Source organism: Ochotona curzoniae, unplaced genomic scaffold (assembly GCF_017591425.1).
Source record: "Ochotona curzoniae isolate NIBS_2020 unplaced genomic scaffold, NIBS_Ocur_1.0 contig_2688, whole genome shotgun sequence".
Classification (NCBI taxonomy): domain Eukaryota; kingdom Metazoa; phylum Chordata; class Mammalia; order Lagomorpha; family Ochotonidae; genus Ochotona; species Ochotona curzoniae.
This window is the reverse complement of record NW_024465553.1, coordinates 7847384-7874854: the sequence shown is the minus strand read 5'-3', so window position 1 is coordinate 7874854 and position 27471 is coordinate 7847384. Positions and strand designations below refer to the sequence as shown.

Below are 27471 nucleotides of genomic sequence, written 5' to 3'. Positions count from 1 at the left end.
TGGGAACAGGTAGAAGGAACATGCTACACCTTCTCATGCAGGGCATATTTAATGGCCATAGGCCTGGTTCTTCATACATATAAATAGTGTCACATATATGATATGTAAACCCCAGCCTTCCAAAACGTGAGGCCTCAACCCAGGCACCCAGCACCTGGCCCCACCCCGCCGAGGTCCTAACCCTCCAGCAGGAGATCGAGCTCTTCCAGCGGCAGGCGCACACGCAGCTCCTTCTCCGTCATGAGGTCCAGCACCTCCTGCAGGGCATCGGGGAAGTACTCCACGGCGTCCAGGTACAGAGCCTAGTAGAGACAGGCCTGGTCAGTTCGTGGCCGACAGCAAGAGGAGAGCCTGGGAAGGGAGCAGGCACCTGCTGAGCCTGCCGCCCTCCTCCGCCCCCGGGCTCTTGGGGAAGACACACTCCCTTACAATTCCTGTGCTCACACACCTGGCTACACAGCGGGCCCCAACACTGACAGCGGCTATACTGAGGCCTGGCGGGCAGCCTAGGGGTACCTGACTATGCTGCGGACTGCCACTCACCTTTGCCCATGGGCACTTCTGAAGTGCTCTGTAGAACACACCTTTGCTTCGGTCTTTATTTCCCAAGGAAACCTGGGTTGAGGAACAAAGATACACAGTAAGTAGCACAAACACGGGGAGGTGACAGATGCCCGCTCCATTTCCTCACAATATCACATGTGGTTTCCTCTCCTCCAGGCCACCACACTGCAGCTTAAATAGAAGCACTGAAAGTTTAAATTCTGGTTTGCTTTCCGCTGCTCCACTTCCAAGGTCTTGATCTACCATCCAGTCTTTGAGGGTCTCTTCATCTTTTTACATCCTAGCATTGTCATCTCAAATGGAAAGGCTCATGAGAATTTATAAGATACATACATTAGACTTGTATACAACAGCCACCACTGTTGGTTCCTGACAAGTATTCTACTCACTAAAGGTCACTTGCATGTGACAAAGCCACCCGAAGCAGCAAGAGGCCCACGTGACTTCCGAAAACACTGGGCTGGTGTTGAGGCACGGTGGGGTAAACCGGAACCTCCAACACTACCACCCCACCTGAGTGCCACTTCAGCTCCTGGCTGCTCAGCTTGCAATGCAGGTCCCTGCCAACAAAAGCCCTGCGGGTGGCCCATGTCACCCGTGTCATGTCGCCTGTGGGGGAGGCCTCATTGAGCTCCAGACTCCTGCCATGTGGCTACTGGGAAGTGAACCAGTGGATGAAAGTTATCTCTGCCTCACTGCATTTCAAATAAGTGAATAAATCTTTTAGAGATTTTTAAAACAGTACACTTCTTGGCAATGAATGGAGCAAATGGGGCCCACTACGCTGCCAGGTCCCCGACTCAAAGCCAAGGCAATTCAGACCACAAAGCTTGGTTTACACGCCGGCTAACCAGATCCCACTGTGCGGGGCTTCTAGGTACACAAAGCTGCCTTGGAAATGTCTTCTTACATTCCAGGCTCAGTCTTTTTTTTTTTTTGTTCATAAGAACCTAGAAATTCCTTAAAGTGAAATGGCAAAGCATTTCGTCTCTCATATCAAAATTCTTAGCCCATTTGCCAAATCACTTAAGTTCTAAGTTCTGTTTCAGAAAAGAGCCCCAAAATTACCAGCAAGTGTCTGGAGTAAACACGCAGTTCATGGGCTCGTTCCAAGACCTCGGAGATCTGCCTTAAGTCCCCCAGGGTCCTGTAAGGGCTGGCTAACAGCGTCAAGATGAGGCCCTTCCCAGCATTCTTATGCTTGGTTATTGCACACCCACACCTCATGGATGAAGAAACAAGTAGGGCTCAGCACAAAAATATAGTATAAATATTTGCTTACCAAGAAACTCAAATACATCCTCCACAGCAGGGGACACTGGCCGCCATCGTCCCGCCGCAGTGCATTCTCGAACAGGGCAGCGAGCCGGTGTGTCACTCCCGTCTCGGGGATCGTGGCGTGGACCTCCCTGCCATCCACCCTGTAAGACAAGGCTTGCGTCACATAAGCACGACTCCCTGCGGCAGCACAGCAGCCAGAGATGCTTCTGGAACAGCAAGCAGCAGTCGCTGCAGCAGACAGCAGCAGGGCACGCCCTGCCCCACAGGAGCACAGCACGGGCAGGTGTGAGGGCTGCTGCCCCATGACCCGCCCATCTAGATAGCTCTGGCTCACTTTCTCTCACACACACTCTTTGCCTCCGTTTTCTAGACACCTACCCTTTAATTCACAGCCCCTAGAGTTCTACTTTACAGGAAGGAAATTGAAGGTGGATGAAGACTCACATGGAGGGAAGAAAAAAGCCCATCAAATGAAATATTGCTAACAAGGCATTTCTGTCTAATTTATAAGGTCAGGGTAAAGCCACAGCAAAGATTCCAGGGAGGATAACGAAGCTGAAGCTAGCAGGCTCCTGAGACTCATTTAACTCACGGATAGCCACCACTGGATTAAGCGTAGGTAGCATTACCCCGCAACACTGGGGAAGCTGCCATTTCAGATGCCCGCCTCAGAAGGCCACTGCGTGCCAGCTTCCTGCTCAGGCATCCTGGGACACAGCTGCTGATGGCTCGAGTGCTTGGGCCCCTGCTACGCATGTTTTAGGCACCGAGGTTCAGGCCTGCTATTGGCAGGCATCTGGGGAGTCAATCAGAGGCTGGAGATCATCTGTCACCGCCTTCCAAGTAGATGCAAATAAGCAGGCACTGAACCATGCCACTGTCACCAGCAGTGACAGGCAGTGGCCAGAAGCACTATGAACTCCCTGTGTCTCTGAACCCCCTGACTTCAGAGTGCCAATCAGGTAGGTTCTTTACTCCCATCTGACGAACCTGGCAGAAAAGTGAGGGGACCGGCCCAAGGCTGCTGAGCAGCAGGTGGAAGGGCTGGCCCTGGACTCCAGAGCACCAACGCCCAGGGCCCATGCTCCTCACCAGGTAGCCCTCACGGCAGCCTCTTGGGTGCTGGGGCCATTCCCCAGCACACACACGTTCTCCCCGGAGTCCGGGGGTGCAGCCCAGGCACACAGCCACCAAGGCACCTAACGAGATGCTGCTACCCTGTACACATCTGCTTCATCTTCCAATACCCAGAGCACCGCGGGTCCGGGCCCCGTGCCTCCACGGCTGTGGTCCTAAGACCTTGTGAAGCGCTCGGGGTCCAGGCAGGTTTGCGGACGCTCTGATTACCTGTGCACTGTCTCCACCAGCTTCCGCCTCATTTGCTCAGCTTCAATTGCGAACAGCCAAGGCTCCAAGGGCTTGGCCGACCTGGTGATGGCAGCAAAGAATCTTCTGGTCTTGCTGGCACTGTGGGACTTATTCTGAATCTGCACAAATGACCTCCAAAGCACCTCGTTGCCAGGATACAGCGTGAGGGCCTCCACGAGGGCCGCTCGCAGGGGAGCCAGGGGGTACACACTGACTCGCATGTGGAATCGCAGCAGACCCGTGTGCATCAGCGTGACGGCTTCAAGAACTCTGCTCGGCCCCGGGGGGCCGGCCCTGTCCTCCAGGCCAGAGCCTTCTGGAAACACAGAGCCCTTCAGTTTGACAAGCACCTGCTCATAGATCTGCACGGCGGCCTCGATCCCTACAGTCAGGTACTGGAAGAGCATAAAGCACCTGGCCACGCTGACGAGGCAGGCGACGGACGTGGCAGCAGCTGGAGCGGAGGCACACACCTCCCCCAGACTGTCCTCCAGCACATGCTCGTAAGCCTTCCGAGCCTTCAGGATGTGCACGGCCAAGACCTGCCCGCCGTAGGCGCTGTAGGGACTGCGCTCGGTCAGGCGGGTTAGCACGTGCACAGCCCGGGCCGTGGCAGACCCGCGCGACTCGGCCGAGAGCTCTGCCTCCACCTCCAGTTGGGCGTACAGCAGACTAAGCTCGCAGAGTTCATGGTTCTTCAGCTCTTTGCTTTCCACCAGGCTGAGGGCTGTATCAAAAACTTTTCTGGCATCCTCTGTGTTGCCAAGCAACCACTCCAGATGTGCATACTGCTTCCAGAGGCAAAAGTTGTTGCGGTTCTCTGGCTCCTTAAGTAGATTCTTGGCTAGTTTTTTGCAGTTCCTTCCCTGTGATTTTAATCTCTTCTTATTTTTGCTGTGCAGGCACCAAATGACCTGTAAACCAAAAGGAAAAAAAAACAATACCTCCAGGGCTGGGGTAGCTGTGAAGCCAGCCCCGTGCTACCCCGAGAAAGCCCTGGCAGCTGAAAAGGCCATGGCATTTCCTCCTCATGTGTTTGAACACTGGTGCTCTGAGCAAGGAAAGAAACGAGGACTTCCGCAGGGCACCCAGGTCGATACCCCAGGGTTTCCATCTGAAATCTCCATAAACAATGCTCTCTGAACACACGTGGTGACCACAATATCAGACCTGTGTGTTTAACCAAAGCTTGACAGTATCAGGTATCAAGAGTCAATACTGATGGTGACCAGCAGAGGGCACAACAGTCGATACAGAACAATTTCCAGCCCAGACAGTGAGAGATAAGTACCTTATTTTATCTATGCTAATAAACCCCTAAATCCTCTAACCCTGTTTAGGCTCAACACTAACTGCTCAGATAATCACAGGCGTCTGTTAACACCAGACTCAACACAACTTAGCCTAGAGTCACTGAGGAGCTGGACCGGCCACACCTCCCTGCCAGGGGCCTACAGCAGACAGGGAGACGGGGAAAGCTCTCTGACACCCACAGGCGCCGCAGAGGAAGCTGCTGGGTTACCTTGGCAGTCTCGTACTGCAGCCAGGAGCTACACAGATCAGACTTCTCCTTGCCTGAAAACAAGGGCAGCACCAGGTGGAAGATGTTGCGGATGAAGTCCTCCCCGTCGCGACTGTGACCGCGGGTCCATCGACGACCGCCCAGCGGGTCCATGTGGCCAACACAGCTGACGCCGGAAAACGGAGAGCTGAGGCACGTCAAGGGCTTTGCATCGTGAAGTCCATGGTCAAAGATGCTGTTCTCATCCATAGCCAGGTAGAGGCAGGAGGCAGGAGGCACGAAGCCAGAAGGCACACCCAGGAACTGGAGAAAGGCCTCGATGAGCCGGAACTGAAGATCGGGACTGCAAAGTTTGATCAGGGACTGTCCAATATCATCAAACAACACCTGCCAAGAAGGCGGAAACGCCAAGTGACCCACTGAGCCAAGCAAAGCTTGCAGTTCAATGTACGGGTGTGAATAATTCAATGTCATGGCATTTTAGATCAGCAGAAATTAAGTTGTCCGCAAAACCCAAGAAAAAGCCAGAGGTGACGTGGCTCTGCCCTGGGCGCGCCGGGGCGGAGGCAGGGCTGCAGCAGGCTAAGCCAACAGCCCTCTAGGCCTCGCGGGCAGTGCTGCGTCGCTTCCCAAAGCACCGTCCATGTGAGCTTGCTCTGAGCCACTACAACTATGGAAGGGAAGATAGGAATGCCACGATTGACAGCTTCTGGGTACAAGATAGCTTCAGGAAATGAGAGATGGGCTCAGGCGGGGAAGCAGGAGCGAGGGAAGCCAGCCAGCCACAGCAGCAACAGGCCTCCCTGCCTGTTGGGAGATGTTCCCAGCCGCTACCGTGTGGCTGGGGAGCAGCCAGGGTCTCCGGGCACTGCCTAGCAGCATGGCCTTCCTGGCGCTTAGCAAAGAACATGAGCACGAAGAACGGACTGCCTGGACTGAACTCGGTCGTCAGTAACCCACAGGTTCTCCACCTTCGTCTTGGATCAGACCAATGACCAGAGCTCCCCGCAGCGGCGGCTGGCTCCCTGAGGACTGCCTAGGAACTCCATGAAATCCCCCACACCGCTGAGATCCCACTCCTCCTTAAACCCTCAGCCTCAGCTACCAAAGGGCACTCCCATGGACACGTCACTGTGCGGGGTTTCCCTGAAGTTGCCCTCTTCCCGGTCCCACTCCTGTGCGGGCTCGGTGCAGCCCAGCTGTCCCATCCCAACTCCTCCCACGGGGCTTCACCCCTGCTCGCATGTTATATAAATGCTCCTCATCGCGCAAGAATGTCACCGGGACAAGCACTGTTGCCAGTACCACCGCAGGCACCGAAGCTCCCTAGCTGCACACAGCCTGCTGCTACAAAAGCCTGCATATGGGAGGCCAGTGCGATGGCTCAACTGGCTAATCCTCCACCTGCCAGCATCTCAGATGGGCACTGGCTCATGTCCCACCTCCACTTCTTATCTAGTTCCTGCTTGTGGCCTGGGAAAGCAAAGGAGGATGGTCCAGAGCCCTGGACCCTGTACCCGCATGGGAGCCCTGGAGGAAGGCCCTGCTCCAGACAGACTCAGCTCCAGATGCTGGGCTGTTTGGGAGGTGAGCCAGTGGATTCAGATCCTTCTCTGTCTCTTCTCCGTAAATCTGGCTTTTCAATAAAAATAACTAAATCTTTAAAAAAGATTTCAAAAGCCTCTGGATTCCTATGTGTCCAACTGTAACATGTCATGTGCTCTGGAACTGTCCCTATCTTGTGAAATTGTGTCAATTCAAGGTAACAAAATATCTCTTCATCCTTCATGCGAACACAGAAACTCTAGAGTTGCTGGCCACTAAACAGAATCACGGAGCCACCAGCCGACCGCTCGGGCCACCAGCAGACCGCTCAGGCCACCAGCTGACCGCTCGGGCCACCAGCCGACCGCTCGGGCCACCAGCAGACCGCTCGGGCCACGGGCTCCACGCCTGGCGCACAAGCTTTGTTCCATTTCTGTTTCTTCAACAACAGGTGTTTCATGAACACCAGCTATCCTTCCACATAACAGGCTAAGCCTGACTGTTCCAAAATGGACTCCACATCCTGTCCCGAGTCTTCTGGAGTCAAATTTAGAGTCCCATCTTTCCAGAGCTAGAGTGGGGAGTGGTAAAGCCGACACAGTGGAAGATCTGGGACAATGATTCCTGTTTCCAGAACCTGAGCCCACAGGTTTCCAGGTTAAAAATTCACAGCCTGCCCAGTGCTCTCCAGCAGGTGCCTGCGCGCCCCCTGGTGGTCAGCGACTGTCACGCCCAGTGCTGGCAGGCTGCTCAGCAGGGCCCATCAGACTCCACATGGCCATGAACTCAAGCAGGCTGGCCTTTCCCAAGCCCACACAAGTTCAGGGAGCCCCGGTCACCTTCACTCAGACCACGACACAATGGGGCATACGTGCCTGCCTCTCAGGGTCCTCACAGTCTTCCTCCGTTTGCTTCTTGGTCTTATCAGGGCGCCAGGGCTGCCAATGCCTCTGTTCTCGGGTGCGCTCAGCAGCAAGCCAGATCTGCCACCTGGGCAGAGTCTTATCTCGTATCTCCTGGTCATCCTCTTCTGGCTCATCATCATCCTCATCTAGACAAGAAGGAAACTTCTAGTTCACCTAAGGGGCAAAAAAACAAAACAAAACAAAACCCACCATCGCTACCCAATCTGCCTGCTGGGTCAAGAACTGCGCGGGCAGCTGGAGGGCCGAGTCTAAACCACGCCAGCCTTCCAGGGCACTCGCTGGCACGAAGGGATTCTCCTCCAGTGAGCTGGGGTCCCAGGAGGAACAGGCAGATAAGCGGATGCCATCAGACAGTTTTTAATGTTATCACGGAATTATGATAGAAATATTAGACAGCCCCCACTGCACTAAGAGATTTTTCTACAGTGGCAGAGCCATCAGCTGACTTTCTGGGTACTTTAACAAGTCATATAGATCGACTACCCACTGGTTTGCCTCCCAAATGGCCACGACCACCAGAGCGGGTCCAGTGCTAGGAATTTGATCTGGGTCTCCCACATGGGTGCTACCTCGGCTGTTTTCCCAGGCACATTAGCAGGGAGCTGGATCAGAAGTGGAGCAGCCAGGACGAGAACTGGCACCCATATGGGATGCCCCACCACAAGCAGACATTTAGCCTGCAACACCACAGCACTGGCCCAAGATTTTCTTAAAACATCAGAATGTTTAGCCAGTGGCCTTATAGTTAATTGTTCACTAGAACTCATTAAACAACAACAACAACAAAAACTATCCCTCCAACTTTCAAATAAATAAAATGAATCATTAACAAACTTAAAAATAAGAGGCTGGCCCTATAGTACTACGCGCATTAAGATGCCAACATCCTTTATGAGCAGTGGCTCAAATCCTGGCTGCTCTATTTCTGGTCCAGATCCCTGTTAATGTGCAGGGGTGGGAAACCGGGTAAGACGGCCCAAGTCCCTGGGCCTGTGCCACTCATGCAGAAGACCTGAAGTGCAGGCTCCTGGCTCTGGCCTGACCCAGGGGAGTGAGCCAGCAGACACAAATTCTCTCTCTCTCCCTCTCCCTCCTCTATTCCTCTCTCTTTAGCTTTGCCTTTCAAATAAATAAAATGAACCCTTTAAAAAAGTCACATCGGGATATACTTTGCAGAATGTGTAAAGGCTGAGTCATCTGTAAAGTGCAATATTAAGCAACAAACAGGGTCCATATAAAATTAAACATGCACTTATAATTCCTACACCCACAGGTTTGTGTAGAGGACAGGACTGGAGACAGAACTGACCCTGTGTAAGCTGACTGGGGTGAGACTGTGCTGGACCCCATACTGGCAAGCACACACAAAAATCAGGTCTGGGATCACCTCAGGTGAGGTTTCTTTGGGGGAATCCCCTAATTGAACCACTGGACTCAGAACTCCAACCATGGAATTGCAGGGTCCACGGTCCAACCGTGGAATGCATTAGTCAGAGCTGGGCCTCCTCAGTGCCTTAGACAAAACAGTGGACAGCATATCCAGGTGCACATGGAGAAGACAACAGTACATTGGAGCCTGCAGAGGACACCTGGTACCGTAACAGAGGATGGAGGACACAACAAATTGATCAACTACCCCAGCCAAGTGTTGGCAATAAATAACTGGGCAAATGGAGACACTAAGGTGGACTATGTCAGCCAGTGGATTCTGGAGAGAATTCATTGTGCTAGCAGTGGCAAGACTGGCAGTAATTCAGAACTGTTGGACTATCAAAACCACTTGAGCAGTGCCCTCAGAGAATGCCCACATCAGGGACCCTGAGATGGTTGGGAGGGTGGATGTAGCTTCTCCCTCTTCCTCCAGATACAAGCAAAGACAAGAATGTGGAAACAATGTTCTTACCCACTTTCCTGCAGCACTTGATCCTTTGCACCCCAACTAAGTACATAAAGATCATAAAAATTTGTTTAAAAGAGCCTGCTACAGGCTCCCTGGATTTTGAGTCCTGCCTGCAGCTGCATTCCCAGGGTCATACCAAATGATTTCACAGTTTACACTCTGAAGGCTGGATGTTCCCATCCTTGTGAAAAATGACTTCTCTAGAAACTCCAATCCCCAGAGGTAGAGTACTGCAGGGGAGGGGACACGGCTGCCGGTTCTGACAGGACATTTACTTAATGTACAGTTGGCATTTTGTGGTTTGCACAAAGTTCTTAAGCCACTAGCAGTTTACAAACCATCAGGAAGCAGTAAAAACAAATCCTACAAGAGAGAGCCACATCCCCCTTCGCTGAGAGTGCCTCACCTGGGTTGATGACCACCCAGCCACCGCGCTCCTGCTGGTGCATCCACGCCCTCCAGCCCCGGGCTCCCTTCTCCCCAGCTCGGGGCTCGCCGCTATCCCAGAAGGGCTCAAAGAATTCCACCTGTTCAAGTGCAGAAAGCAGCAGTTAGGCCTACCTTGTACAAAACTGTAGGGCACTGGACAATCAGTGCTGGTGGGCATATGCGGGGCTAAGGGCTCCTGAAATGTCAGCTGTGAGTCTTCAAAACAGATCCATGACACCCCCCAAAACAGAAAAACATCTGGAGGGGTGAGCAACCCCCAAGAGAATCACCCTCCCTGCATTATGGCATTCACATACAAGTGTGGGCTGGACCTACTGACCCTGACACAACATGGTCACCCCGATGGACCCGATGCTGCCGAGATTACACAACCAGCCATGGAGCAGCAAGAAGTGTCTGCAACAGGGGAGGAAGAAGAGCTCCTGGGGCAGCCTTGTGGCCTAAGCTGCTGCCTGCAACAAAGGCATCCCAGGTGGGTGGCATTGTGTGTGTCCCAGCTGCTCCACTTCCAATCCAGCTTCCTGGCTTATGCCTTGCTCAGCTCCAGCCACTGTGGCTATCTGAGGAGTGAACTCCTTCAAATGAACAAACCTGAAGGGGGATGGTGGGAGGAAAGGGGAAGCGGTTGCCTAGTTTTAATCCTGTCAGGTTATTCTACCCAGAGATGGCAGCACTGCCTCCCCACCCCCGGCCCCCAGGGCCCCGACCAATGACTGCAGTCCGGTGGCTTCCAAGTGTTGATGACGGAAAGGGGATGGAAGCTCACTGGGCCCGCCTGTCAGGTCGCTGCCCTCCTAGCATCTAGCCCAGAGCTCCATGCAGTCCTAAAAGGGAGATACCCAGTGAGTACAACGCTCTGTATTTTCAAGGCTGCCCAGCAAGCTCCTCCTTCACTTGCTTGGACACAGGGTCTGCAGCATGTGGTGGCCATTTGCTGGCAATCCTCAACTGCCCACAGAGAGAACACAGGCAGAGCAGTGAACAAGGACAGGGTCATGTCACCAACCGACAGCAGGACTTCCAACGCCGAGCCAATGACCCACTCCACCCAAGACTTTAAGAAATCTTTGGAAGAAAATAACAGGTTCCAACAGGTGCACCGCAGACTACGAAGCACAAGTAATTCCAGCCCAAGTCTAGACATCACCTGCTCCAGGGAGAGCGCCACCTACAGGGGAGGGTGTGAATGTCCAACATGGTGGGCCTGACTGCAGGTGCACACGGAGGCCTCAGGAAGGGGTCCTGGACAGACCACAGTCACTCCTCATACATCTTGCTCTCGGAAGAGTGATGAAGAAAATGAGCGCCCTCAAGAAAGAGAACTCCATTTCTGTTTAATCATGTGCTAAGTGCTTATAACCAATTGGTTTATTCTACAAAAGTACAGACCAGCAGTATCAAACTGTTATTGATGCTGCGCTACTAAGCTTATAACAGCAATGCCACTCAGCTATTAAGGCGACAAGAACACTGCTCTGTAAGGAGCCTTCTCCAGCTCGTCAGGTGAATGGCGGACCATGGACCTTCAGCACCGTGGTCTCCCATGTGCCACAGTTGCAGGCAGTGCCCTCGCAACCAGAGCATGTCTCAGGAAAGGGGTGAGCTAAGTGGGACCTGGATCCTGAGGCACGCTGCTCCTCACTCAGCTGAGTATCGCTTCCACAGCACATTATATTTTCAAAATAACAAAGCATGCCTTTCAAAAAATTTATTTTACTTATTTGTAAAGCAGAACTGCAGAGAGGGAGAAAGATCTACATCCTCTGATTCACTCTCCAAATGGGCAAAATGTCTTGGACTTGGCCAGGTCAAAGCCAGCAGCTTTATCTGGGCCTCCTATGAGGATGCGAGGGCTAAGGGACCTGGCCATCCTCCACTGCTTTCCCAGGCACATTAGCAGGAAACCTGTTTGGAAGTGGAGCAGCCAGGACTCAAACCAATGCCCATCAGGGGTGCCAGGATCACAGGCGGCACCACCACAAATCCAGCTCATCAAAACATGTCTTTAATTACTTGATCTGACTTATTAATAATCAATCAAATAAACATTAACAATCTTCTGACACAACTTTGTCTAGAGGCACATCACAATAAATCATGTGCTGATGACTCATGAAATTCCACAGGAAGATGAGCTCAGCCTCATCTTCCCAGATTGACCACACGTCACACACGTCGTCTTCCAGCAGAACTCTGCAAAGCTAGAAACTGAGATTTCTTCAGCAGAAAAGAGCAGGGATAGGTTTCTAATGTGCACAGTTCTACAATGAGCAATGTTGGCTTATCTAAAAGACTAACTCTCCATTGAGACAGGCACTGACAATGCACCTATATATAATTTCCAACTCTAGCAACACTCTTCAGAAATGGAAGGGTCAACTGGGGGAAATGACACAGGCCCAACATAGTAACTTGTGGTTTAAAATGTCACAACAGGGTGGGTGCAGTGGGGTTCAGCAGGCTATTCCTCAGCCTGCAGCACTGGCATCGCATATGGGTGCCAGTTACAGTCCTGGCTGTTCCCCTTCCAATCCAGCTCCCTGTTTATGGACTGGGAAAACAGTGGAGGATGGTTCAAGTCCTTGGGCCACTGCAACCCTGTGGGAGATCAGAAAGAAGCTCCTGGTTCCCGACTCTGGATCAGCTCTGCTCTGGCCATCATGTGGCCATGACAACGGGAGATCTCTCCTTGTCTCTCCTTCTCTCTGTAAATCAGCCTTTCAAATTGAAAAATAATACTAATACATCTTTAAAAAAAAAAAAAAAGATCACAGCAGGCACCAGCATCACATCATGGCAGGTTAAGTCACGCCATGCTGCTGACATATTGTATCGGAGTACTGGCTCAAGTCCCAGCTGTTCCGCCTCCAATGTGGCTCCCTGCTCACGTGCTGGAAGAAAGCAGATGACCCAAGGACTTAGGCTCCTGCCACCCACGAAGAGACCCAGATGTCATTCCAGGTTCCTGGCTTCAGCCTGACCCAGGCTTGGCTATTCCAGGCATTTAGGGGATAAACCAGCAGATGGAAGCTCTCCTTTGTGTCTTTCAAATAAATGAACTCAATCACTCAGTGAAGCATCACAACTGCTGTCCTAGTAGCAGCAGCTAGCGTTTAAACTACAAAGTAAGGATGAAAGAGACATCAGCGAGCCTACATTTATGAAGGGAGGATGAATCTCCTTTCACCTAATCCAGATTTCAGTACTTTCACTATGCAACTTTCGTTGGATCATTGGAGTACCTCTGAGAAATCATCTTCAGTACTGGAAAATGGTATGGTAATTCTAAAAATATTGAGAGAAAACGAGAGAGAGAGAGACAAGTAGGTACCGTGTAAGCAGACATGGTACCTGCACTTTGGTGGGCACGTCTCGCACGCTGTCAGGTTTGAAGAAGGTGAAGTCGATCATGGCCTGAAACAAAGAGGTAGCCTTCTCCGAGTGGCCAGCCTGCCGCAGGAAGTGGCACTGCTGAACAAAGAGTGCTGTGACCAAGAGAACACAGGGAGAGTGCGGTTAGTCCCACAGCCAGAGACCCCAACTGCTCACGCACACAACGGCACATCTCTGGCCTGGTGTGACTGCTCTGTTTTCAAAGCTGCAATGCATACATGTCCCGAGGTCAAAGGGGTCACAACAGCATTGCAAATAAAGTAATGTATTCAAGGTCTGAAACCATCAGAGATACAAAAAAAAATCACACAGAAAAAATACAACTGGTCAAGGAATGGTCAGGATGTCAGCTATTACATTCTCAAAGCCCACTATTACCAGCAAAGTTACAGAAATCCGATGACATTACAGATTTCCATCAGGGAACAAAGCTCTCATTCAGTGCATCACCAGATGGCATCACACACCAGCTCCATTAACAGGCTCCGGGTGTGCGACTCTGGGTTCATCTTCTTGCAGCACAATTCCATTTACTAAATAGCATGAAGGTGGAGTGAATGTTAATCTGTGGTTAAGATGCCCATGGCTCACACAGAATGCCAGGGTTCAAGTCCTAGCTCCACTCCAGGCTCCAGCTTCCTGCCAATGCAGATCCGGGGAGGCAGTGTTGGTGGCTCAAGGAACTGGGCTCCTGACACCCAGTGGGGAGTGTGGATCCAGTTCCCTGCTCCTGGCTTCAGCCTTGGTTCAGCCCCAGCTATCTCAGGCATTTCAGGAATGAACCAGCAGAGGGGATTCAAACAAAAACATTAAAAAAATAATAAACAGCACTGGGCCCAGTGCAATAACTGAACTAAACACCTCCTGGTGTTCATATGGACATTAGTTTGTGTCCCAGCTGCTCTACTTCTAATCCAGCTCCCTGCTTATGCCCTCAGATAGCAGTAGAAAATGGCCCAAAGCTTTGGGACCGGGCACACACACAGGAGATCTGAAAAAGCTCCTGGCTCATGTTTCAGGCCAGCTCAGCTGCAGCCACTGTAGCCATTTGGAAAGTGAACCAGCAGATGCATAAAATGTTATTCTAGGTTCCTCTGGGACAGCCAAATGTGTTAATAGATTACATCAATAATGTGTACCTATGCAACGATGGCTCCAGTCAAGTGGGACTCTAGCGAGTACATTCCTGTCTGACACTCTGGTACTGAGTGACACACGCACAGCAATGTCAACAGACGAGGCCATTAACAGCCAATGCAGCGAGAGGCTTGACTGTAGTTCCTTGGTCAAAGAGGAAAACTGGAATGCGTTGTCAGTGAACCCTCACCGTACTGGCTCTGATGGCCCCTACATGCCAGGAGAGCTGGGGAAAGGGGGGCAATCATCAGGATCAAGGTTATAATGCTTCTTGGTCATCTCCTTACCAAACATGGCCTCTTCCGTGCCAGGCAACGCCGGGTGAGATAAGACACTGCCGTCCTTCACAGCAGACAAAGTACTCAGGCACTTTCCATAAAGACTGTGAATCTTCGACACTGAAAACGTGCTGAACTGGCTCTGGCAAAACAGAAGGTACTTCTGCCAAAGGGCTGCGTTATTGGGGTGTAAAAAGATGAGCTTCTGCCACTCTTTGACCAGAGCAGGGGGCTCCCAGAACTCGGCACAGAGCTGCAGCTTGGCCAGCTTGAGCTCCACGCTGCTCGGGTTGCTCTCGATGGCCCGCTCCAGGACAGCCAGCTTCTTCTCCAGGAGCAGCTTCAGGGACTTTCTCCGCTTCTCCTGCTCACCTTCCTCGATGGCATACAGCCCGGGACTCCTGATTACCTCATCCTCAACAAGAAAAAACATGGTGTCAATGCAACTGCGGATTCTTATTCAACGCCTTCACAGACTTACGCACAGCCCCAATGGCTCTTCGACCCCTCAAATGAACTCGGACCTTCTCCATAACCACTTAACAAGTAAAAGGCTGGTTCCCAAGGTGCCCATGTCACGAGGCTTATTTGATCCTGTGCCTCCTTCACCTATTTGCCCATCTACTTGCTGATATTTTAAACCTGGATTTATGTATCGATAATTGGCATATAATCCTTGGAAAGCTTTCCTGAAGGGTCAACCTTACCAACAAAATGACCAAAGGTAGGATAAATAGTGCTAAGTGTATGAGTGACTCCACAGGAGGGTCGAGGACAACTCGATGGGGTACCGCAGGAAGGGGGTGCCCAGCTCCACCCAGGCCACCTCCTGAGCAACCCTCCTCCATGCCCGGTGCATCCACTCCTCTCCCTAGATTCTGTTCCAATGCCCCCTGCTCCTAGCACCCCTCCTCCCTCCAGGTGGTGAGCCACTCCCTCAGTCTGTTTCCAATCATACACAGTATCACTGACTACCCAGGTTAAGGTCAGTCCTTACAAGAGGTTTCTTCATGGGACTGTGAGCACTCAGGGCTGTACCCTAACCATCTGCCCGGGGCCAGGGTTCCTCACAGCAGCTCGAGGTGCTGTCCCAAAGCAGGAATGGCACCCTGAGAGACAGGAACCAGGATGTCCACTCACCTGGAAAGCAACAAATGCCATCCACAGCTGAATATCCCGGGGGTTCTCCCGAATTTTCCTGTTGAACTCCTCAACCTTGGCCTTGAGAGCAGCACTCTCTCTGTCCGCCTGTGAGTCAGGCTGCTTCGACTCTGGCTCTGAGGGACCCTGTCCGTGTAACCACTGCGTGGTTGACTGATCATAAATCCCCAGAGGATTCAGCCAGCTTGCAACAGGAGGAGCCACGTCATCTGCGTCCTTCACTGGGATAAACAGTTCGGGCTCAGTGGAGGGGGGCACAGTCTTACTGGTAATGGCGACACCGTCCAAGTTCATCAAGCCCACATTCTTCTTTGTGAAATAGCGCTCAACGTGCTTATGTGAACGCTTCTTTTCTGTGGAAGCCCCTTCCCAAGATATACACTGCTTCTTGGGGTTGATGCCAAGGCAGGAGTCTCCCTTCCTCTTGTACCTTGTATTAGAAAAAGAGAGTTACTGAGAGTGCAGGCACATGCCTCATGATGCGCAAAAGCTTATTAGGCCCAAACCATTACTTCTATCTTTTATTTATTATTATTATCATTATTATCATTTTATGATACAGTTCCATAGGCTCCTGGGATTTCCCTTATCCCTTCCCCAATTCCCCCTCCTCCCCACTGAGTTTCTCTATATCATTTCTAAGTATAGTTCTCCATGCACAGTCATATGTCCATTATTATGGGCATGGACAATGACAGAGTTCATCATCCTATTGTGATACAGTAAGCAGTTTCATTGGGAGTCCATCTTTAGTCTGGAAGTAGAGATGCATACTGCATTGTATCCTCACATCTGGATGTTAGTGTCCACTTCACAGTTACTGTACATCCTCCTATTCCGCCATCTTGACTCTTCCTAGACCCAAACCCTAATGTGAAAGTGAGCTAACTGCAGGCAGATGAATCTGCCTTCCCTTCACACTGGTCTATTCAGACCCGCACAAGGAGTAGCTGCCTGGATTCACTTCCTCCTCTAGCGCTCCACTCCTAACATCTCATGAACTGAAAACCAAGCCAGTCTCCAGGACGTCACAGAAACTCTTCTGGAGCTCTACAACTAAGGTGCCACTGCCACAACACACAACGTGTCGTCTGACCAGCACAGCTATACGCGACAGGCAAGGCTGAGGTCACCCTCCCTACTGCCACACTGTCTCTAAGGGAGGATGCAGAGATCCTGGAACACAGGGACTCCTGGGGCAGCTGTCTGCAGTTCACTTCAAATGTGTCAGGGAAAACAGACGCACGACATGTGATAAAGCCAGTTCACTAACATGTCAATGGTGGAACACAGGGTGGGTACTGAGTGTGCACACAAAACTGTCCCGGTTTCTGCTGCATATTTACAAGTTCTAGAATAAAATGCTGGGTGAGAAGAGGCTGAGGAATGCTGCCTCCAACTTGTCAGCTCCCAGAAAACACTGCCTCCCTTCACGCCGGGCAGCCATGGCCTCCTGGCTGATCCACTGTCCTTGGGCACCAGCCCTGATCCTGTAAATTTTTAGTGATATTAATGAGTTAGGGCTACTGAAATAGTATTAATTAAGGAGAGAAAAACCAGCTTTGTTTCAAGCTGAAACTTAACAGCCGCATCTATCTAGAGTTCAGTTAAGGTTGCTTTTGACTTGAGCAATGGAATCTAATCATCCTGGGAAGAGCTGGGTGTGAGGCTAGACAGGAGTGGAGAGAGCAGTAACGTGTATGTGAGAAAAGCCTGCCCTGGTGCAAACTTTACTGAGGGCCACGGCAGGATTCGGATCAGCTCAGCTCTGGCTGTTGCGGTCATCTGGGCAGTGAACCAATGGAGGGAAGATCTTCCTGTCTCCCCTTCTCTCTGTAAGTCTGCCTTCCCAATAAAAATAAATCTTAAAAACAACAAAACAAAACAAAACAAAACAAAAACCGTCTTCTTTGGCCTCCCATTCCGTGACTCGGTGCTTTCCAGACCTGAAGACTACCTGGGGACAGGGAGCAGCTGTCTTCAGCCTCACTAGTGTCTTGCCAAGTACTCAATATCTAAAGGAGTTAGTAAGTACAAGCATTACTCTTCAATGAGTTATTTTAAAACTCAGTTAGCTTGAAGGTAGAAAGCTGGGGACACACAGTGTCTAAGAGAGCAACTGAGAGAACTCCCCAGGCACTGGCTCACTCCCCAAACAGCCATCACAGCTGGGCCAGGGGTGGGCAGGCTGCACAGGAACTCAACCCAAGCCTCCAAGGTAGATGGCACGCACCCAGCCATTTCAGTCATCACACGCAGCCTCGCAAGGCACCCACAGGAGGCTGGACACATGGCCTTCCAAGGCGCCCACAGCAAGAGGCTGGACATGCAGCCTTCCAAGGTGCCCGAAGGAGAAGGCTGGACATGCAGCCTCGCAGGGCGCCCACAGGAGGAGGCTGGACACGCGGCCTCGCAAGGCGCCCAAGGCTGGGATGGGAGTGCAGCTAGCACACTACCACCACACTGTAATATGGTATGTGGGCATTCCAAGCATCTTAACCACTATGTCAAATAACTGCCCCTCATGTATTTTTGATTGATGGATCAGAAATTTCAAAAACATTACTGAAGTAAATACCCTCACTTATTTTATCATTATGTATGCTGTAAACTTTAAAAAAAAAATCATTAGCAGTTAAGTCTTTTTAAGGACACACATGGAACGCAGATAAATAAAAGGTCCCATCACTCGTTACTTTGTAAAACACCACACAGATTAGACCAAGTGATTTTTGGACACTCCCACCAAAATTAATCACAAGGTATTCTTGGATCCATTCAATCAACAAACACTGTACCATGCCAGGCACTGAAAGCCAAGCACCAGGAGTAGGCAGAGGCTCCACTGGCCTCAGGCAGAAGCTCTCTCTTCAGGACATGAGATGGAATCTCATTGCTTCCTGGCTTTTTAGCTAAGATCAAGTGTGAGATGAAGTCTGTGTCTCCACACGTGGTCGTTCCTAACACTCAGTAGAACCCAGCCACACCACCACACAGAAACACGTTACTTCCCACCAGCGACAACCAGAGAAATACAATGCCTACCTTGCTATGTGGCCTCGGTAGAGTGACTTGTACTCCCAGTTGGCAGGATCAGGCTTCTTGTCTGTCCTGAAGGTCTCTCCAGTCAGAGCCTGAACATCCTCAAGCCAAACAAGGTGAAGTCCAGGGTCGGCAGCAGCGGCACTTCCTGGGCTGTGGATGCAGGAGGGGACGGAGGAAAAGGGAGAGGCGCTTCAGAACTCTGTGACGTACCTGGCATTCTCAGAAACGCAGGCTAGACATTCCCACCGCACATGTGGAGAACTCCCTAGTCCACAGAAATATGTACCTGCCACCGAGAGGGAAAGAGCTCTTCAAAACAAGCACTCACCACAAAATGACACTTCACCAGAAATAAACCTAAGGTCACAGGAGTTTATTTTTTTAAATATTCATTCAAATGATTCTAACTTGACAGTCAAACAGATCTATATGCCAAGGGTTTCTGTGGGAAACACTTGTGCCTAGGGGCACAGCAAAAAGCCAAGTGGAGGCAGTGGCCACCTTCAGAGGAAAACCAGCAACACTCAGGTGTGTTGGGGAGGGTGCTGTCTCCCCTTCACCCAGCCCATCCCAAAGTGTGCACTGTACTGCAGCTCAAAGCAACAAACAGCCACTGCCCTGACTGGCTCAGCCTCTGTGTGTGGTGTCATGCCCACATCCCGCCAGCCTGCAGGAAGGGAACAGTCCTGTGAGTCCACAGCAGGTTGAGACCCAGCCCACTCACACACAGAACCGCCTCGCTGGGAGTCACGTAGGCAGAGGGTTTGCTGGCTCCTACCATCTCTCTTCCTCTAAAGAAATTTATTTTCTAACAAGAAGCCACCCAGACCATCTCAACACCCATAACTGTTGCTCAACCCTTGCTTCTTAGCTCTGCCCAAATACAAAGAAAGCTTCCTGAAGCTTCTAAATCATTCTTGGCAGAAAATATGGGGCAGTGGCATTGCAAGGACACAAAGCAGTAAAAGGCTTCATGTTAAAACACCATGATTTTAACACACTTATCCTACAACAAACATGAGGGGTTTTCTGTCTTCACGAACCAAAGGGACAAGAAAAGGCAGCAGGGAGAGTTGACCAGAAACACAATGATGCATTCTGGAAAGAACTGGAAAGGCAACTGGGAAGGAAAACCAAAGGGCAGCTGCAGAGCACCTGTGTGGAGTCAGCAAGCCCTGAACCCTCCCTCTCAGGGCAGAGACCAGCAAGCAAGACACACTAGGCTCGTGCGACCAATGTCTGCTCCACCCAAGGTGCACACACACTCAGGCCAGGAAAGGGCAAGCAGGGGCCTCGCCTCTGGTGGAGCCGCCACCTGGTCCCCAGGAACCGAGCCCCGTTAGCGTGCCCTCCTGCACTTACCTGCCCTGACAACACGGAAGCCTCTCAGCTAACTGATACCACAGGCCCTAGCTGGAGAAGCAACCCCCTTCCTGCCCCTTCCTGGAAAAGGTAACAACAAGGACAAGAACGAACTTCAGTGACCCACCAGACTGAAACATGCTATCTGCATCATAAGCCACCAAGAGGTTGTTTCACTCTGAGGGTGAAGCACCGGCTGGCAGGAACTGGCTTCAAGTTCTAATCGCACTTCCTATGTGGTTTGGGGACATTCTTTAAAATCCTTTTCCTCAGCTACAGAAAAGGATAAGTCACTAAAAGGTGAGTTTTCAAGCTATTTTAACTATATCTTCTGAAGTCTCACTAAAAAAATTATTTATAATCATTCTTCAGCAGAAACCCACAGGACGTCTCTGCAGTGGGCTGGCTAAGCGCCGGCGCCACAAGGGATGATTCTGGCCAATTCACAACTGCCCTCGCTCCCTTGCTCCTTCCTAACGGGAAGCTTGGGTTGCAGGACAACAACCACGGGATGCACAGGTACGAACTCTAGGATCCCCGGAGCCACAGGGGGCTGCACCCCACTGCCTACACCCCACTGCCCAGAGGCCCTGGAGTCAGAGAGGCCTGCACCCCACTGCCCACACCCCACTGCCCACAGGCCCCGGAGCCAGAGGCCTGCACCCCACTGCCCACAGGCCCCAGACCCACACAGGCTTGCACCCCACTGCCCACTATGGATCCCAGGAGACCACCACACACAGGACAAAAGAAACAATCTCAGAAGAGTTAGAAACATCTCAACAACATGCGTTTTTTGTAAAGTTTGCCCTGAAGAGGCACTTAAATTTACTCTTGTAACAATAATATGTCTGTAACAAACAATATGTTAAATTATCAGTAACTCAGGGAATTCACCACATATTGCTCAGCTGACTGGTAAGCAAGGCACTGCCCATGGAGGGGAGCGACAGCAGGCAGAGGGAAAACGCGGCTGGCACCTAAGCTGTGACCGCTCTAACAACCTCAGCACGCTCAGCAGAGAGCAGAGTGAAATGTTGGGGAGACACAGCACCCCCAGGAGAGGGAGCCCAACACTGCAGTCAGGAGCTGTTTTACACCTTCAGCATGGCGCTCCTAAACCAGGGAGGGAGGACGGAGGCAACTCCCCAGCAAGGAGTCCCTGGAGGGGAACATCAGCAGGCCCAGCTCCCACCTCTGAAGAACCACCCCACCCCCCAGACTCTTGCTCTCAATCAGACGCCAATATAACTACTACTCTGTTTAGTCAACATTACTCAGTCACGTCCATGGGGTTTTTTTTTAATAGTACTTGTCCTTTTCTTCTTACGTTCCTCTGGAGGTACAGCTCCCTTGTGGCTCAGTGCCTAATGTGGGCCAACAACCAAGGGCGAACCCTGGGATCTCGAGTGCCGCAGCCCCTGAGAGTGCAGCCTACCTTGGCTTCCCAGACGCCCTCCTGCCGCCTCGGGAGGAGCCGTCCTGCTCGGAATCCGAGCCCGAGGCCGAGCCGCTGCTGCCCGACCGCCCACGCTTCCTCTGGGACTTCTCCCGATGCCGATGCTTCCTTCTGCTCCTTCTCTCCTTCCTCTTCTTCCTACTCGCCTGTGTGGGCTTTTGATCGCTGCCACTCTCATCGGTACCCTCCAATTTCAGAGAATCCCTATTTGGGAAAACTAGCTTTAGAATTTTCAAGAGACACTGGGAAAATAATACGTAAACAAGTAAGTAAACAGGCAATAAGGAAAACTCCAAAAATACTGTTTGCCTATTTGCTACAGCATCTACCTGAATTACAATTTAAATACTTTAAAGACTTAACAATTAGATCTAGACAAAAACAAATGAAGAAATTCTTAGTAGTTTTTAAATACATATTTTGCATGTAAATAAGGACAATTCAAAAGTCTGTAAAAACAGAACTAAAACCTAAGTTCTAGGCAAGCCCACATTTCCCATCAGAGTGCCCACTGGAATCCAGTTCTCCTGCTTTCAATCCAGCTCCCTGGTAATGCGCCTAGGAAAGCAGACGGCCCTCGACCTCAGGCCTCTGCACCCGAGACTCGGAAGGCGCCCCACCCAGCCCTGCGACTCTGCCTTCCAAATAAATATACACAAAACCTTAATGTATTTTGATACAAAATTTTCCTGAAATCAACAACACACTTTCATGAACTTTCAAAAAATCTTCATCTTTAAGTGAAAGCATTTACCATTTACTTTATCAAATATAGTATTTTTAGAAATAACTGTAAAAAATCAATTTATCTGAAAGGTAGAGTTACGGGGTGGGGTGGGCGAGAGGAAATCTTTCCTCTGTTGGTTCCCTCCCCCAAATGAACAGAGCAGCGGCTGGGCCAGGCCAAAGCCAGAAGCCTGGCACCCCATCTGGGTCTCCCACACGAGCACAGGGGTCATGCTGTCCCAGGCCCATAAGTAAAGGAGCTGGACTGGAAGCGGAGCAGCTGCGATTCCAACGATGCTCACGTGGGATGCTGGTGCCACGGCGCAGGTGATGGCTTAACCTGGTGCACCACAGTATTGGCCCCTCAAACACAGTATTTTTATAGCAACCTCATAAAAGATTTATGCTCAGTGTCACGTATCATGTTAACATGTCCTTACTGTAAAACAAAGGTTTGATTACGGTCCCTGTCGCGGAAGCCAACAATGAACTCTTGCAAACAGCCTCTTGGACATCAGCTAGTCTCCAGTTCCAAAGGCTCCACACACACCGAGGACGGGGCTTTGTAGGATTCCACCAGATTAACACAACCACAGCACATCTAGTCTCCATTTGTGTGGAAGTGTATTTTTTTAATTCCATGATCTTCCATAAAACCTTTCACAACTGGATATATTCTGCTTACCCCGATGAGAACAATTTTATCCCATAATTATAAGCTCCTCTTATTTCTACAGGAAAGTTAAAAATGTCAACTAGAGAAATACCCGAGCTACAATAAGCACCCTAAGGCCCCAGGAGGTCAGCCGCGGCCTTCACCAGCACAGTGACCCGACTCCCTCGCAGCTCCCACACAGGCGCTAACTGTGGCAGGCCCTCACCAGGGCAATGCAGAGGGAGCCATGAGTGATGGGTACAAGGGAGGTAAAGGGGAAGGGCCCCAAGATCACTCAGCAGGTCAGACAGCGAGCTGACGAGCTCCGCTACAGCGCCTCATCTCAGCCAAGCTGCAGAGAGGGAACAAAGACCAAACCCCAGGTGAGAGAGTTACCTTGTCAACGGGACCCCGCCGCCAACCACAGCTGCCGGCTTCTCAGCCTGGTGGGTCAGCAACGTCAGGCTTTCAACAGAAAAGCTTGGGTTGCTCAGCCAGTCTAATTCTGCACATGCAAAGAGATAAAAGATCAATGAAATTAGCTCAATGTGATCTCTAGAGCAAGAAATCCATCTATCTTATAAAGTGCCGTCTTAATTCGAGGTCGCTATCAGACACGTGGACAAGCACATGCGCTAGAGCACTCCCACCTGCTGGCTCACAGCCACAACGGCCAGGACTGGGCTGGTGCCAGGCCAGAGTGGCAAACCTGACCCAGCTACCCAATGCTGGTGTTGCAGGTGGAGGTTTAGCAGCTAGACCACAATGTCACCCTTCCCCTTCCCCCCACGCCCTTAAAACTGTTGCTGTGGGGCCTGGTGTGGTAGCCTAGTGGCTGCATCCTCACCTTGCAAGCACCAGGATCCCATATGTGTGCCAGTTCATACCCTGGCTGCTCCACTTCCCTTCCAGCTCCTTATTTGTGGCCTGGATAAGCAGTGGAGGATGGAGAACGCATTGGAACCCTGCACCCACATGGGAATACTGGGAGGAGGCTCCTGACTCCTGGCTTCAGATCAGCTCAGCTCCATCCAGCCTTTGTGGCCATTTGGGGAGTGAACCAGCAGACAGAAGATCTTTTTCTCTGTATATCAACCTTTCAAAAAAAAAATATACATCTAAAAAAAAAAAAAACTATTGCTATGTTGTGGCAAGGCTTCAAGGAATGAAGGTAGGAACAGGGCCCAATGTGGTAGCCTAGTGGCTGAAGTCCTTGCCTTGCTTGCGCTGGGATCCCATATGGGCACCAGTTCATGTCCCAGCTGCTCCACTTCCCTTCCAGCTCCCTGCTTGTGGTCTGGGAAAACAGCAGAGGGCGACTCAAAGCCTTGCTACCCTGCACCCGTGGGAGACCTGGAGTAGGCTCCTGGCTTCCGATTGGCTCAGCTCCGGCCATTGCAGAGCACTTGGTGAGTGAGCCAGCAGACGGAAGATCTTTCTCTCTGTCTCTCCTCTTTATAAATCTGACTTTTCAATAATATATATATATCAAAAAAAAAAGGCATAAAAATGGGGAGTTCAGTTCCCTGCTAACGCACCTGGGGAGACAGTGGAGGATGCGCCAAGTGCTCAAGCCCTGCACCCACATGGGAGACAGGAGGAAGCTCCGGCTTCGGACTGGCCCAGACCCAGCAGCCATTGCAGCCGTTTGGGGAGTGAACCAGCAATTGGCAAACCTCTCTACCTATGTATTTCCCTATTTCTTTAATTCTTTCAAATAAATAAAATTTTTTAATCTTAAAAAAAAAAAAAGCAGAGTAAAGTAAAACATTCAAGCACTGAGGAGCTCACAGCTTGGGGGCTGCTGCTCTGGCCATAACAGGTGTACGGTGTGCCTGTCCATTGAGCCCACAGGTCAAGGACAAGCCTTCAGTGCTGAACGAGTAGCCCTCCACACTCCTTCCCAAAGGTGATGCCCCTTCAGCCTTGGCCCAGCTCCAACAGCGCAGAGCAGAGCCCCTCACTCCCCCACCTGTTCCCTGACTTGCCTGTCCAGGAGTTGAACCGCTCCTGAATCCAAACTCTGCACCCACCAACACTAACACTATCTTACACTCTTTAGTAACATGTCAGTGTGAGAAGAAAATACAATGTTTCTATTTATAATAGCACAAGAGTGGAAATGGTCCAAGTGTCCTTAGTAGGGGACCAACGGATAAAGTATGTGACATCCATTCAATGGAGTTCTGAGCACCAACAGAGAAATACATAAAAACAGCTAGATTCAGTACTCTTCTGTCAGAGCGATGTCTAGACTGAGGGTAAAGACAGAATGGTAGGTATTTAAGGGGGCCCGTTGTGATGGCTTAAATGGCTATTCCTCCCTCATAAGCACTGGGATCCCTTATGGACACTGGTTTGAGTCCCAGGTGATCTACTTCCCATCCAGCTCCCTACTCACGGCCTGGGAAAGCAGTAGAGAATGGTCCAAAGCCTTGGCATCATGAACCTGCATGGGAAACCTAGAAGAAGCTCCTGGCTCCAGGCTTTGGATCAGTTCAGCTCTGGCTAGTGTGGCTATGTGAGGAGTGAACCCACAGATGAAGGATCCGACTCTCCTTCTCTCTGTAAATCTGCCTTTCCATTAAATAAAATAAACTGGGCCTGGCACAGTGGCCTAGTGGCTAAAGTCCCTAAAGTTCTCGCCTTGAATGCACCAGGATCCCATATGGGCGCCAGTTCATATCCTGGCTGTTCCACTTCCCATCCAGCTCCCTGCTGGCCAGGGAAAGCAGCAGAGGACGGCCCAAAGCCTTGGGACCCTGCACCTGCCTGGTGGATTGAAAACTTTTCTCTCTCCTTCTCTCTGTAAATCTGCCTTTCCAATTAAAAAAAAAAAAAAAGGCCAACTATTGGCCTGTCCACCCTGCAAATATTTACTGAACACCTACTACATTTGAACTAAGTATGCAACAATGAATCCCGGCAAGGAAAACCACACCACGCTCATCACCAAGGAAATTATTCAGGGCTAGAAGTGTCACCAACAGGCGAGTCTAAGAACCAGCAGAGCACACTGCCACAGCCTGAGGACGCCTCTAGAACTTGCACCCTCCCAGGTCCAATACCACCCAGGCTTGGGGTGTCCACTGACGGAAACCCGACCGGTACAGCATGCATCTTTGGGGCCTGACAGCTGAGCCTCCACCAGACACGGCTGCTGCACTTCAAAGACCGGCAGAGCCAGCTAGAAGGAAGCGGGGACCCTGGCCCGTCGGGACCACTTCCCACGGCCCGTCGACCTGCAGGTCTCGGCTGCTGAGCTCCTTGACCCGGCTCTGGTTCTGAGGACCGTGCAAGTCTAGAATAAAGGGCAGCTGGGCTCTCTACATCGGCTGTCCCCAGGTGGCTTCAGTTTTACCAGCAGCGCTCCCGGGTTGTCAAGACCACCTCCACCTGGAGCCCTACAGGGCTGCTCGAGGCTCAACCAGGAGACAGGATAAGGAGCTCAGAAGCGCAACAGGAAAAGGGATAAATTCCCGGGAGAGCACTTGCAAAAATTTCGCGGACAACTAAGATGACAAGTATCTGGGGGACTAAAAAAAGAAAACTTGGAAACCCGTGCAGCGATAAGCCCTTCCCACGGCCTTCGTGAAGACCCCCGCGCAGGAACCGATCTCCTTCTGCCCCGAAACAAGCCTCTCCGGACTTGCTCAAGCACCGCGGTCCTCACAACACGTCCAGCGGGAGCTGACAGGTGTCTCCCCTTTAAACACAGAGCGCCTCAGGCCTCCACCACTCCGGCAACACCTGGCCTCGGCTCCCAGGCCTCTCCCCTGTCTTCCTCACGCTCCTACCACCCTCCGCGCTGCCTGCCCCCCAACAGAGACCCCCCGGCCTGCAAAGCCGGAACCCCGAAACCTGCGGCCCTCCCAGAAGGCTGTGCTGCGCCGCGGAGAACTCTGGGATACAATGTCCGCACAGGCCCAGCCCCGGGCCCGTGAAACGGCCTCTCGAGCCCACAGAGATAATTCTGCGTTCTTACCTTTCCTGGCGCTCCCACCCTCAGCGGCCTCCCTCACGCCCGCAAACGCCGGGAACAGCGCCATCGCCCCAGCTGGCACAGCAGTTCCCCGATACAGAAATGGCGGCGGCAACCGGACGCCGGTTTGAAGGTTCCGCCGTCACGGTGCATGCTGGGAAACGTGGCGGCCAGGACCCACGGTGGGGGCGGAGAGCTTGGGGCGGGGCCCGCGGAGGGGCGGGGCTAGGAAGGGTCGCTTTCTTGACACTTCAGGCCAGCGATTGTGTGTGTTGTAACAGCAAGTTCAACTTTGAGCCATGCAAGAGACCCACACCAAACGGGTTAGCGGCTCAGACACCCCAGAGAGACGGAAGCCTGCGAGAACTTAGGGGGTCCCAAGGTCTCTTTCAGAGCACACCTCTGCCTGCCTGTAAGCTAAACCTGGGCAAAGCCTTCTACCAGAAATACAGGAGCTTAAGAGCGTGCCATGGCCCGTGGCAGCAGTCAGCCAAAATCAGAATGCAGGAAACTACAGAACGCCAATCACCGAGTTTCTCTGAGGAATTCGGTGACAGTGAGAGTGCAAGACAAACGCAAATCGAAGTCAACACAACAACCCACTGTGATTCTTTGTGTTTAAAATGTGATTTGAAAGGAAGAGAGAGATACAGCCTCTCTGATTTTCCATCCGCTGGCTCACTCTCCGATGGCTGCAACGGCGGAGACTGGGTTAAG

General features: G+C 51.5%; 1 protein-coding gene across 1 annotated transcript; it reads right to left on the bottom strand.

The window, feature by feature from the left end:
- Nucleotides 1-33: 33 nt before the first annotated feature.
- Nucleotides 34-26861, bottom strand: NRDE2 (NRDE-2, necessary for RNA interference, domain containing). The gene is made up of 14 exons (XM_040975169.1): nt 26758-26861; nt 23169-23277; nt 21371-21595; nt 18571-18720; nt 15505-15955; nt 14374-14779; nt 12908-13041; nt 9513-9633; nt 7156-7331; nt 4736-5122; nt 3193-4127; nt 1847-1985; nt 544-615; nt 34-302 (listed from the first exon to the last, which is right to left on the bottom strand). The coding sequence occupies exons 1-14, from the start codon at nt 26819-26821 to the stop codon at nt 177-179; spliced, it is 3495 nt and encodes a 1164-aa protein (XP_040831103.1). The 5' UTR covers nt 26822-26861; the 3' UTR covers nt 34-176.
- Nucleotides 26862-27471: the final 610 nt, after the last annotated feature.